The 12,711-nt window shown below is 45.8% G+C and overlaps 1 protein-coding gene across 17 annotated transcripts in view; it reads right to left on the reverse strand.

The window, feature by feature from the left end:
• Positions 1-12,711, reverse strand: part of CTPS2 (CTP synthase 2) — a 144,485-nt gene that overhangs the window by 32,607 nt on the left and 99,167 nt on the right. For 13 of the 17 annotated variants that reach the window (XM_073355924.2, XM_073355916.2, XM_073355817.2 and 10 more), the window contains one exon: positions 6,638-6,734. In XM_073355924.2, coding sequence (XP_073212025.1) covers positions 6,638-6,734 — 97 coding nt within the window. Of the gene's footprint in view, positions 1-2,609; positions 5,164-5,765; positions 6,345-6,637; positions 6,735-12,711 lie in introns of those variants that run through there. The other 4 variants (XR_012160268.2, XM_073355945.2, XM_073355966.2 and 1 more) reach the window with 4 other exon arrangements.

Here is a 12,711-nt window from a genome sequence, read left to right on the forward strand (position 1 = left end):
CAGCCCCAACCCTAACTCTAACTCTAGCCTGGCAAGCACTGCTGGCCCCAACTTTAAACAGGGACCACCAGTAACTAACTGTAACCATAGCTAGAGGATCTCTGCCAGCCTATGGAAGGGCAGACTTGCTCCGGCCTCCTTTCTAGCCCATTAACGGCTCAGAGACCTTCTTCTAGTAAAACACCTCGTGGTTCATTTACAGGGTTCTTTTCTAGAGCCTTTACAGACTGTGCTGCAACATATCAACAGTCCCATGGAGCCCTCAGCTCCTGTGCCAAGGAGAAGAGAGATATCTTGTGACTCATGCGACAAGGCAGCTGGCCTGAGGCTGGGGCTGCCCCTCCCCCACCCTCTTTCCCCTTTCATAGTTCCTTCCTGCACCTTTTGTACCTTCTGGGCTAATGAGTTAATTAGCCTTTTAACTCTCTCCATCCCATCCCAACCTATCAACTGGGCACAATGCCCATATTCAGGGTGCTGTGGGACAACTAACTGGCATTGCAGTGATCAGAGTGCTGGCTCAGCCACTCTTGCCCCTGCACTCTAACATCCATATCCCCCACCCCCGTTACCTCAGAATCAGATTTTTCTTTCCCTGTGCTTTCCCTTGCATAGCAGAGGTGTCATGCCGTGGGGGTCACTCTTAGTCCCTAGGGTGATCATCAAGGTTGTTCTTGTGGTGTCCACCCATTTTCCATCCACAGAACCCGTGCTTGGTGGGGGGAGGATGTCCCCACAGCTCCATTTCAGCCCACAAGTCGTCATACAATGTGCATCCCTAGGGGTTGCTCTCCCTACTCTATCACTTTACATCTGGCAGTGGATCGAGGGCATGCCCCTCATTCCCCTGGTTAGTCAGGGCCTTGGGCTCTCCCAGCCCTCCAAACTGTGCCTGAGCTGCTTCTCCTTGGGGTGCACCATGGGGTACCTCCTGGGCCCCTCAACCTCTACTAAGGAGCTCTGCTTGTCTTTCTCCATCGTTCCTACTTCCTGAATTCCTATCCCCTCCCGCTCAGTCTCTTGTAGGACTCTGCTTTCCTCCCCTTTCACCTGCGTTAGGCTCTGTTCCCTAGGGATTTCTAATTTGCTCTTGCTGATCCCCTGTGGAGTTGGCCCTCTGCCCTGGAGAGGTCCACCTCTGTGAACCCCTCTGTCAATTTTACCAGTGCATCCAAAATGCCAGATAGATGCCATCTAACCCACACCTGTATGTTCCTGGGGAGGCCCTGAAGGAACTGTTCCAACACCAGAGCATTCATTATCTTCCCCACTGTTTGGATGTCTGGCCTCAGCCAACAGGTGGCCCAATCCACCAATTTTTGGGCAAATGACTGGGGCCTCGCTGCCTCATAATCCTTGCGCCTCAGAATTTTTGTGGCCATTTCTAAGTGGAGGCTGACTAGATGTAGGATAGCTGCCTGGACCCCCTCATAGTCTCTGGCCTGCTCATTATTCAGGGAAATATAGGCTGCTTGACCTTCCCCAGCCAAACAGGTTTGGGGTGATCAGTGAGCCCCAGGCTAGGTTGGCACTGGGGCTGGCAGATGGCCCATGGGTAGGGGGTAAGGATGGGGCTAGCAGGTACTCTTGTGGTACAGGTTGGGCTGGCAGTGCATGCTAGGCTTGGGTTATGGTTCGAGCTGGCTGAGGGTTCTGGACTAGGGCTAAGAGGGCTCACAGAGGGCTCCAGGTTGGGGTTAGCTTTTGGGTCAGCAGAGGCCCCTGGACTTTGATTAGATTTACAGCTGGGCAAAGGCCTTCTGGCTAAGGTTAGGGTTAGCAGAGGCTTCAGTACGAAGATTAGGGCTGTGGCCAACAGGCTATCCCAGGCTAGTATTAAACTTTGGACCAGGAGACAGCCCTGTGCTACAGATAGGGTTCGGGTCAGCCAGAAATTCTAGGCTAAATTTATGTTTGGATTTGGCAGGTCACCCAGGACTGTGGCTATGATTGGGGCCGACAGGTGTTCTGCAACCTGGATTATGGTTCATACCAGGAGGGGGCCTCAGGTTGGGGCTAGGATGAGGGTTGGGACTAGCAAGGGTTTCTGGGCTAAAATTTGGTTTCTGTGTGGCAGGTTGCCCAATGCTGGTGTTAAGGCTAGGGCCAGCATGTGGCCCCAGGCTAGGGTTAGCATTCAGGCCAGCAGAAGCTCTCCTGATAGTGTTGTAAGTAGGACTGGCAGAGGTTCTGGGCTGGGGTGAAGTTTGGAGTCAGGAGATTAATCAGAGCTAGGGTCATAGTTAGCACCTCACCCCTAACCCAAACGCAGGGCCCATTGGCGTATGTCCACGCTGCAGTGGGGAGAGGGCCTCCCAGCCCATGTCGACAGATTCACACTAGTGGGGCTCAAGTTAGTGCACTAAAAATAGCAGTGCAGACATTGCAGCTTGGGATCTTAAGATCACCTACCTTTTGGGTCTCACTCAGGTGGCTGTCTGAGTCTCCACCAGAGATTTAACGCCCACACTGCTACTTTAGCACGCTAGCTCGAGTCCCAGTAGTGTGAGTCTGTCTACCCGAGCTGGTAGTCTCACTCCTAGCTGCAGTATAGACACTCTTGCTGGCCTCAACACCAATCCTAGCCCAGAACCCACCGCTCTTCCCAACCATATCAGTATCCCAGGGCTGCCTGCCAACCCCAACTCTATCCCTAGCCCAGATGCCTCTGCTGAACAAAATCCTAACCTTGGACTCAGGGCATCTGCCAGCCCCAATCCAAGCCCAGGGCTGTCTACTCGCCTACCATGAGGCTGCCTTCCACCAACAGCCCTAACCCTGGCCCCAGGGCATCTGCCAGCCCCAATCCTAGCCCAGGGCTGTCTACTCGCCTACCATGAGGCTGCCTTCCACCAACAGCCCTAACCCTGGCCCCAGGGCATCTGCCAGCCCCAATCCTAGCCCAGGGCTGTCTACTCGCCTACCATGCGGCTGCCTTCCACCAACAGCCCTAACCCTGGCCTGAAGGCCTCCACTGATCTGAACCCTAACTCTTACCTGAAAGTCTCTCTTAGTCTCAACCTGAACCCTAGCATTGAGGCTGCCTGCCGCCCCAAATCCTGACACTAGCCTAGGGTTATCTACCAGACTCAAATGTAACCCGGGGGCTGCATGGTGGCCCCAACCATAGCCCTAGCCTCTGTTGGCCACAGCCTCTGCAAATCCCAACTTTATCCTTAGCCCGTTGGCTTCTGCTGGCCCCAACCCTAACTCTAGTCCTGGAAGCTCTGCCAATCCCAACCATCATCCTTCCCCAGGGTCTCCTGCTTGCTCTAACCCTCATCCTAAACTGAAGGCTTCTGCTGGCTCTGGCCCCAACCCCAACAGAGGGATCCCAATCCAGCCAGCCCAAACCCTAACCCTAGCTTTCTGCCAGCCCCAGCCTTAGCCCAGAAACCTCCTGCTGGCCCCAGCCCTTACCATAGCCCCCAAGCTAAGGTTCAAGTCTGGCCAAGAGGCTCAATTTCTTTTTTGAGATTTTGTCTTTATGGTTAAAGACTTTATAGAAAACACTGTTTTCATTTGATTGTCATACGAATTCTTATGTTACGTTGCCTTCTAGAAATGTCATCAGTAGTATTTAAAAAAGGGTAAGTGAAGGAAAGAAATGCCGGATTACTTAAATTCATATTAAAAATCAGTCAAATAGTCTTTGTGAAGTAAAGTACTGTCTTTTAATTTAAGATGAAGGTATCTCCATCACTCTTATATAGCTAGTAGCACATGCTTCTCTTAGGAGGAACTCACTAATCCACTGAATAATGAGTGATCACCTGGAGAAGATACATTTCCAGGAGGTTACAAATGATACTCTGACCTCTTCAGCTGTACTGGAAGTTTATAGTACAGGGCAGGAAGGTGAATTCTCTAAAAATCTTAATTCAACTATATCTGGTTTTGTTATGGGGTCGGCACCTGCTTTTCAGGAGCACCCCCCACCCTTGGTTGATGGTTTCTTTGGTGGGTCTTCAGTGACTCACTCAGCCCTCCGGTCAAGTCATACACACTGTCTGTAGGCGCAACAGAACAAAACTCTTCTGGGGTATACAGCCTTTACCTTCTCCCGGCCCTGGTATGGTGCCATACCCCAGGGCTTCCCACCTAGAGACACTGCCAGGCTGCAGCCCTCCCCAGGCTCAGTCCTTACTCTGTCCCAGCAGCCAGCCAGGAGCTACTTCTTAGCTCCCTTGGTCCCTGCCCACACTGAGCTGTCCATAGTCCTGATGTTCTTTCAGCCATCCAGGAACACAGTCTTTTCTCTTCTAGATCCAGGCAGCAACTGATTGCCTCTGGCTCTGCAGCTCCTTTTTATGTGGCCCTCCTGGCCCCTCCTGCAGCCCTTTGGATTGGCTGCATCCCCTGCAGCCACTCTAGGATGCTTGGAGGACTTCTCATCTGCTCCTCTCTGGGACGGAGTGTGGCAGGACCCCAAGGCCTCCAACAGGGGACTTCTGGGCCTAGTCCACCCCATCACAGGTTCCCAGAAAAAAAAACCCGGACACTCAGTTATATCTTAATTACGAGCTAGTGTCTTCCACTGATGTATATTTTATAAATATATTCTAAAATAGAGGAGAAAATGTTACACTTCAGTTAGCACATTCAGCTCAGGAAGGTTTCATTAAAGGGATGGCTTCAAGGGGCAGTATAAAATGACCCTTTGTAACATAACTGCCCGGGCCAAAAATGCATCTCCAGAAATAATGGGATCTGAACTACTCATCATAAATAAAGATTTCTATTTTGTAGCATTCTTTTGTTCCTGACTAATCCCACTTTATCAACAGGTAATCTCATGTATATTATTGAGGACTTTGTAACGTATTTGGGTAAAAAATTAGTTGGGGGAAAAGAATGAAGTATTTTTCTGTATTGTCTGAATGGAATGTCACTCATAGCATAGAATATTTATCATTCTGAAAAAAATGGTCCATTAGTTAATTAATGGGTAATTTCTTTGTGTGACAGACACATTAAGAGATAGCTGAAGTTCCTGTCTACTAAATGGAATGAAGCACTTAGATAAGAATCCGAATTCCCGATGTAGTTTGGGCATTTATTCACTTCCTCTATTTTTTCACCTGATATGTAAAAGTAAGAAAGGAGGAGGCTTTGGCTGAGTCCTCTAGCAGTGGACTGTGGAAGTTCATGCAGACAGGCATCCTTTAAGTTAATCAGAAGAAACATATCAGATGAGAGAAGGTAAGCAGTGTCTGTTTGCCCTAGAATTCTGGCTAGAATGAACATGACTGGATTAAATCCACACTCGGAGCATTGGGAACGGATGTGGAGCACACTGGCTATCATATCATCCAAGTGTGCTTCAGCTTCCAAGGCAGTAAAAATAGTAGGTTTGGCATTTGCTGTGACATGCCAGGCTGGACCAATAACATTTGCTAAGCATTACTGGAGCTCAAAGAACCCTAATGCCAGGGATCTTGATGGTGAAAAAATTAGAAAATTGGTTAGAATAAAAATGGACTATTATTCCATGATGGGCAACAATGGATTACATTGAATTTATGAATTACTAATGTTTAGTTTATGGGAATAATGACACAAATGTTCCCATGTGACCTTTTTTCTGGCACACCCTCTGGGCAGGAGTATATCTGACAAATATCTCTGTTCAATATGGCTCAAGCTCTACCCTTAGAATTTCATTCATCACTCCCACTGGCTTCAGTGGAAGCTGCATGTGAGCATCCAAGGGTAGATTTGGGCTCAATATTTGTTTTCCTCTCTGTGCTCCTTGTAAGCTGAATACAAAAATAGAGAGGGTTATTACCAAAGAGGCAAGGACGATCATCAGCGTACAGTTTAAAAAGTGGCTGGAACCACCGATGTCGCATTCTGAAAAACTGAGGCTCACACTGCATAAATAACCAAACTTAATTTAAAAAATAAAACTGCAATATTTTATACCAGGGAGGCTTCATGTCCTTCTTGACTGACCCACTCACTCGTCTTGCTGGAACTCCTGGATCCTGCTGCGTATACTGGTGTGTCATCAAGAAAGAGAGAGGCAGCAGCCTGTACTGTACAGTGAGGAATGCTTGTGCCCTTGTAAAGAATCTGGCAACATGGGGCCATCATGGGTAGCCCATCCTTCTGTAGAGACGAGCACAGCTGGGGAGCTAACATGTTGAAGCCAGCCTGGAGTGCTGAGCTTCCTATCCTCCCACTGCTGCCTTCAGAGCCACCAGTCTGTGCCAGCTCCCTTCACAGTGACCATTTTATCTGGTGCTTGGAGGAGAGAAGTGAAAGTGGGACAGAGAGAGAGTGAAGCTGTGTATTTTCCCCCTCCAGTGCCTCTCTGATAGTGGGTGATTCATCTGCATGCACTTCAAACAGGGAGAGAGGGAAGAGAGAGGGCTGTTAATCTGTCTTTAGTAGATGGTGTTTACAGATAATAAAAAGATTCACCCCAGGAACTAATCAGACGAATAAAAAATGCTATTTGTGTAGTTGCTTTTCAGGGTAGGAAACATTTTAAATGTGGACTGCATGGTGTGTAAGGAGAGGCAATGAATGTGACCACAAGAACATGTTTGGCACAATTCATGTAGGCCTTTAAATATGAGACAGACAGTATTTTTATCATGAGAGAAAATGAAACAGCCAAGAAGTAACTTACTTAGGACAGAGTCTTCTGTTTTGAAAATAGTCCTCCTTTTTCCCAGTCTCATTGTTCCTCCCATATCTCCAGGATTGTGTTCAGGCATGTCAATGACCTTGCGAGAGAAAATATTGAAGTAGTGTTTCATGATTTCTTTCTTTAGTTGAGAAAAATATTATATAGAAGTCTGTGACATTAAAATATTAACGTTATTATATTTACAATATTTCATACATATTATTAGGCTGGAAGACCAATGAATTCCAAAGCATGTTTACCAAAGAATGCCGCTACACAGTTGGCAATCACATCATTGCCAAAAGTTTTGGTAGTGTAATCAGATTGCAATGATGGATATAAACCTAATATCCAGCCAGACCACCTTAAGGACCTAAATAAAGACTGATCTGGCACTCAATCTGCAAGGAGTCTACAGCCTTTTGGGATTTCCCATGATGATGATGGTGATGATGATATATGCAACCCACATTAGGATACCATCAAGGACAGCAAGACATTTTTGGGGCAAGAAAGGTGTCACAATATCACTTCAACTCTCCAATCTTATGTACCACTCTTTAAATGTGTAATGCTTTGGAACCATAATTTGATCACAGCTAGCTCACATGCTGCTGAACATGATTTGCCCTGGTTTACGCTGACCGGTCAGTCGTATGCACTGTCATTTAAGTTAACTCAACTCTTCACAAAGATGTTTGACTACAATAAGATTTTCAAATGTAGACACCCTTGATTTCAAAAATTACCTTTGGAATGTGAACTAGACATACCCTGAGGTAGCCCTGACTTCCTGAGTCTGTAGGCATCCTGACACATTAGCTGCAAGAGGTGTGAACTGCCCTAGTCATATTAATGGGGTGGTGATTCTGAATCATAAATAATATCAACTTTGTTAACAGCTTTACTACAGATAACAGAAAAACATTACGAAGGAGGAGTAGGAAGTTCTGCACAAACTACTGTGAGTGGCATCTCATATAGCTATCATGAATGGGTGGAGCTTGGTTTGTGGGCAGACCTTGGGACGATATCATCTCTTCCCCTGTTGCAGCAAGACCTCTGAAAGAAGTACTTTAAGATAACTCTTATCTTCCCATTAACATAATGAATTCTGCTCTCTAATGCTGACTGTCACCTGAAGAACCAGAAGCAGCTGAAACTGCATTTTGCCTACAGCAGGAACAGTATTCTGATGCTGCTGCACAAAACATACCATTATTTCTGGTAGTCTTTGTAACCTGAACACGCTATTCAATTGAATATCTTTTTTGCGATGAGTGAGATTAGTTGCAAAGAATGATACAGGGATTACAGTTTAAAATTTTGCCCTGTTTGCCTGGTTCTACTGGTACTAGCCATTATATCTATGGGAAATCCGTCTCACAGTGGTAAAAACTTTCAAAATGGTAGAGTCACCAAATTTATGTATCCATATATGTAAAAACACACCAAGGAATGAGAGTGGCCAAGAACGGTTCAGAAAATAAAAAATAGTCACCCTGAGTGGTAATCAGGAGCTGCATTTTATTAACGTTAGTTTGCCCTTCTGGAACAATAAAAACATCCTATGAGAGCAATAATGCATTTCATAAAGTGAAGCTATACAATTCAGAAGGGATGGTGGAAGGTGCTTGGGGCATTGTGCCAATGTAATTCAGATGTGCAATTATCTCTGCATAACCTCATATCTTTCAAATGTTATTTATGATCTATATACTTGTTGTAAAGTACCAGGAATAAAAGCTGTGATCAAATTGGTTGAAGATTACAAACCCTGTAATTACTTCCCAAAGAACATGAATGTGGGGATTATGCAGCTTCTTCAGCCAAAGTATCACTACTCCAGTCCACATATTTTTTAAATCAATTATACTTTTCTGAATTCTACTTACCATTTTATTTGCAGTACACTGGGCACAGTTACATAATCAAAACATATAATATCAGAAACAGAATGTACAAAACACACAGGGTGAAATACTTACTGAAGTCAAAGGCAAAACTCCAATGGGGAGTTGCTTGCTTGCCTCTAGAACATAGGAAGGGAAGGGCCTTTCAGTGGGTATACTGGTTCTTGCAGATAATATGGGGTGGTGGTGATGAAAGTCATTCATCCTCACTAATGATTACCCCCAATAGGATTGTGCAGGCTCCATGCATTTGCTGTTTAATGTGTATTTCAGGTTACTGAAGAAGATCATGAGGGTCAAGGTTGTTAAAATTGGAAGCTCCTAAATCCATATTTAGTTACCTGCTTGAATTTCAAAAGTGCTGAGCACCGAAATAGCATTCTACAAAGTCAACTTTAGGCTCCTGTTTTTAAAAATTAGGTCTGAGAGGTTTTCATCTATTGTTACCTGAATGCTGATGATTATACTCATCTGTACTTTTTATTCCCCACTTCAAATCTAGACTTTATAATCTCTTTGCCTTCCCAATACCCGACCAACATAGGATTTTCCATGAACTTTCATTCAAAATATCCTGAAAGTAATGCTGGCAGGCAGATGGAAGCCTCTGGAGAAAATGAGAGAGATGGCAACTTCATCCTTTGAGACTATGCCAGATTCTTGGATTCTGTGACTTTGCCATTCTAATCTGGGCCTGTCCATATACTTATCCACCCCTTAGTTACCTCCACGTGAGATTTCAGAACTTGGGGCTGATCTTGATGAAGAATCAAAAGCATCAGCTAGCACATAATGTGCCTTCCTATTTACTAAATGGGGAACTTCAGTTGGAACATGTTACAATTTTGCTCTGGGATGTGAACTTCTATTTTTGCGTCCAGGTAGAAAGCAAAGTGCTGATGAGTATCTCTAAAGCACTAAAAATAGCCAGTCTATGAAACCACATCTTCTCCCAAGCCCCACTACAGCAATTATGGTTATGCAGAGATGAAATCAGAAAGGCTAAGGCACAAAATGAGTTATATCTAGCAAAGGGCACAGAAGGCAATACAAAGCTGTTCTATAAATACATTAGGAGCAAGAGAAAGACAAAGGAAAGTGTAGGTCTTTTACTTAGCAGGGAAGGAGCTTATAATCAAGAAGGTTGAAGTGTTTAATGCTTACTTTGCTACATTCTTCACTGAAAAGGTTAATGGTGATCAGATATACAACACCATTAATATTAACAAAAGGGGGGAAGGAACACAAGCCAAAATAATGAAAGAACAGATTAAAGTATATTTAGATATGTCATCATGACCTGATTGAATTCATCCTGGGGTACTTAAGGAACTAGCTGAAACAATCTCAGAACCTTTAGCATTTGTCTTTGAGAACTCATGGAGGATGGGTGGGGTCCCAGAGGGCTAGAGAAGGGCAAACATAGTATAGATCTTTAAAAGGGGGAACAGTCAGATGAGGATGTTGCAGAGATCACATGTATTTTGGGCTAGGCAGCCCCAATGAAACACTGATAATGGATGAACATGACATAACAAAGTATATGTTTAGGTAATAACAGTATGGTCTCACTGGTGTTAAATCACAATGATGAATGACTTTAAAACACCTTTAGAGCTCAATATTTGCTAGTAATTTTCTGTTTGGAGTATTTCATTGCTATTAGGAAATGTATAAATGCAAATGAGAAAACTGTCAGGCTCAGATATTTAGTGCAAAAGCCTCAACCTGTGGAAGCTGCACCACTTATCATGTTAAGTATTTGCCTTCTGGCACAAGTCTTTACTGGTGGAACAAATTAGCAACTAGCCTAATTTTCCCAGGACCATCAGGATTTGGAAGAGATTGTCTCACATCCTGCAATACCAACTGGGAGAATGCAATAAATCAATTTTTTTAAACCCCCAAACCTTTCTTTTTTGTTTCAGGCTGCCATCTGTAAATGTGGCCACTTTAGAACTCTGCAACTGCAAACAGCCGACGTGGGGAGAATCTCATTTAACAACAAATCACAACATTCCATTTACATCCAGAATTCTGTGTTATACTCTAAAATACATAGCCCTGGTCTACACTACGAGTTTAGGTCGAATTTAGCAGCATTAGATCGACTTAACCCTGCACCCGTCCACACGATGAAGCCATTTTTGTTGACTTAAAGGGCTCTTAAAATCGATTTCTACACTCCTCCTCGACGACGGGATTAGCGCTGAAATCGACATCACCAGGTCGAATTTGGGGTAGTGTGGACGCAATTCGACGGTATTGGCCTCCAGGAGCTATCCCACAGTGCTCCATTGTGACCACTCTGGACAGCACTTTCAATTCAGATGTACTAGCCAGGTACACAGGAAAAGCCCCAGGAACTTTTGAATTTCATTTCTGTTTGGCCAGCGTGGCGACCTCATCAGCACAGGTGACCGTGCAGTCCCAGAATCGCAAAAGAGTTCCAGCATGGACTGAACAGGAGGTACTGGATCTGATCGCTGTATGGGGAGATGAATCCGTGCTATCAGAACTCCGTTCCAAAAGACAAAATGCCAAAATATTTGCAAAAATCTCCAAGGGCATGATGGACAGAGGCTACAACAGGGACCCGCAGCAGTGCTGCATGAAAATTAAGGAGATCAGGCAAGCCTACCAAAAACCCAAAGATGCAAACAGCCGCTCCGGGTCAGAGCCCCAGACATGCAGCTTCCATGATGAGCTGCATGCAATTCTAGGGGGGGGCCCTACCATTACCCCACCCCAGTCCGTGGACACCTGCAAGGGGGGAGTCTCATGCAACAGGGAAGAGGATTTGGGGGATGAGGAGGAGGATAGCGCACAGCAGGCAAGCGGAGAAACCGTTCTCCCTGACAGCCAGGAACTGTTTATCACCCTGCAGACAGTACCCTCCCAAGGCGGGCTTCCGGACCATGAAGCTGGAGAAGGCACCTCTGGTGAGTGTACCTTTGTAAATATAATACATGGTTTAAAAGCAAGCATGTTTAATGATTAATTTGCCCTGAAGACTTGGGATGCATTCGTGGTCAGTACAGCTACTGGAAAAGTCTGTTAAGGTGTCTGGGGATGGAGCGGAAATCCTCCAGGGACTTCTCCATGAAGCTCTCCTGGAGGTACTCCCAAAGCCTTTGCAAAAGGTTTCTGGGGAGGGCAGCCTTATTGCAGACACTTTACCCTGCCAGGCCAGTAGCACATAGTCTGGAATCATTGCATAACAAAGCATGGCAGCGTATGGTCCCAGTGTTTGCTGGCATTCAAGCAACATCTGTTGTTTATCTCTCAGTGTTATCCTCAGGAGAGTGATCATCCCAGAGAACTGGGGGGGAGGGGGTTTAGTTGGGTTTGTGCTGCACATTAACCCGAAAACGACAGCCCCTCCTTTTAAATAGCTAACCCAATGGGGGCTTGGTATGGGAAAAGAGGGCGCTGCTGTTTGAAACCATTCCCACATGTTATGAAGGTTGAAGAAGCCAAAAGACTGTGGCTTACCATGGCTCCCTGCAAGCTGAATTCTGTTGCCCAGCCCTGCATGTGTGATCTTTCACACCGAACCGGCAGGCCCTCAATATAAGAGGTAAAACACGACTTTGTACCGAAAGCACATGTGCTATGTAATGTTAACAGCTTGGTTCACCATGGAAGAGTCTACCCATTGTTCTCTAAAATGTGTCTTTTTAAATACTACTCTCCCCTTTTTTCCTCCCACAGCTGCAAATGTTTCAACGCTCCCCCTATCATCTCCGTCCCAGAGGCTAGCGCAGATAAGAAAGTGGAAAAAAAGCACTCGTGATGAGCACTCGTTCTCTGAGCTCATGCAGTCCTCCCGCACTGAAAGAGCTCAGCAGAATGCGTGGAGGCAAACAATATCAGAGTCCAGGAAAGCAGATGAACGCGAGGACAGGAGGGACAAGCGAGATAAGAGGTGGCAGGAGCAAGATGAGAGGTGGTGGCAGCACGATGAGAGGAGGCAGGATGCAATGCTGAGGCTACTGGGGGATCAAACTGATATGCTCCGGCGTCTGGTGGAGCTGCAGGTAAGGCAGCAGGAGCACAGACCGCCGCTGCAGCCCCTGTGTAACCGCCCGCCATCCTCCCCAAGTTCCATAGCCTCCTCACCCAGATGCCCAAGAACGTGGGGGAGGTGGGGCTCCAGGC

Source organism: Lepidochelys kempii, chromosome 1, assembly GCF_965140285.1.
Source record: "Lepidochelys kempii isolate rLepKem1 chromosome 1, rLepKem1.hap1, whole genome shotgun sequence".
NCBI lineage: Eukaryota > Metazoa > Chordata > Testudines > Cheloniidae > Lepidochelys > Lepidochelys kempii.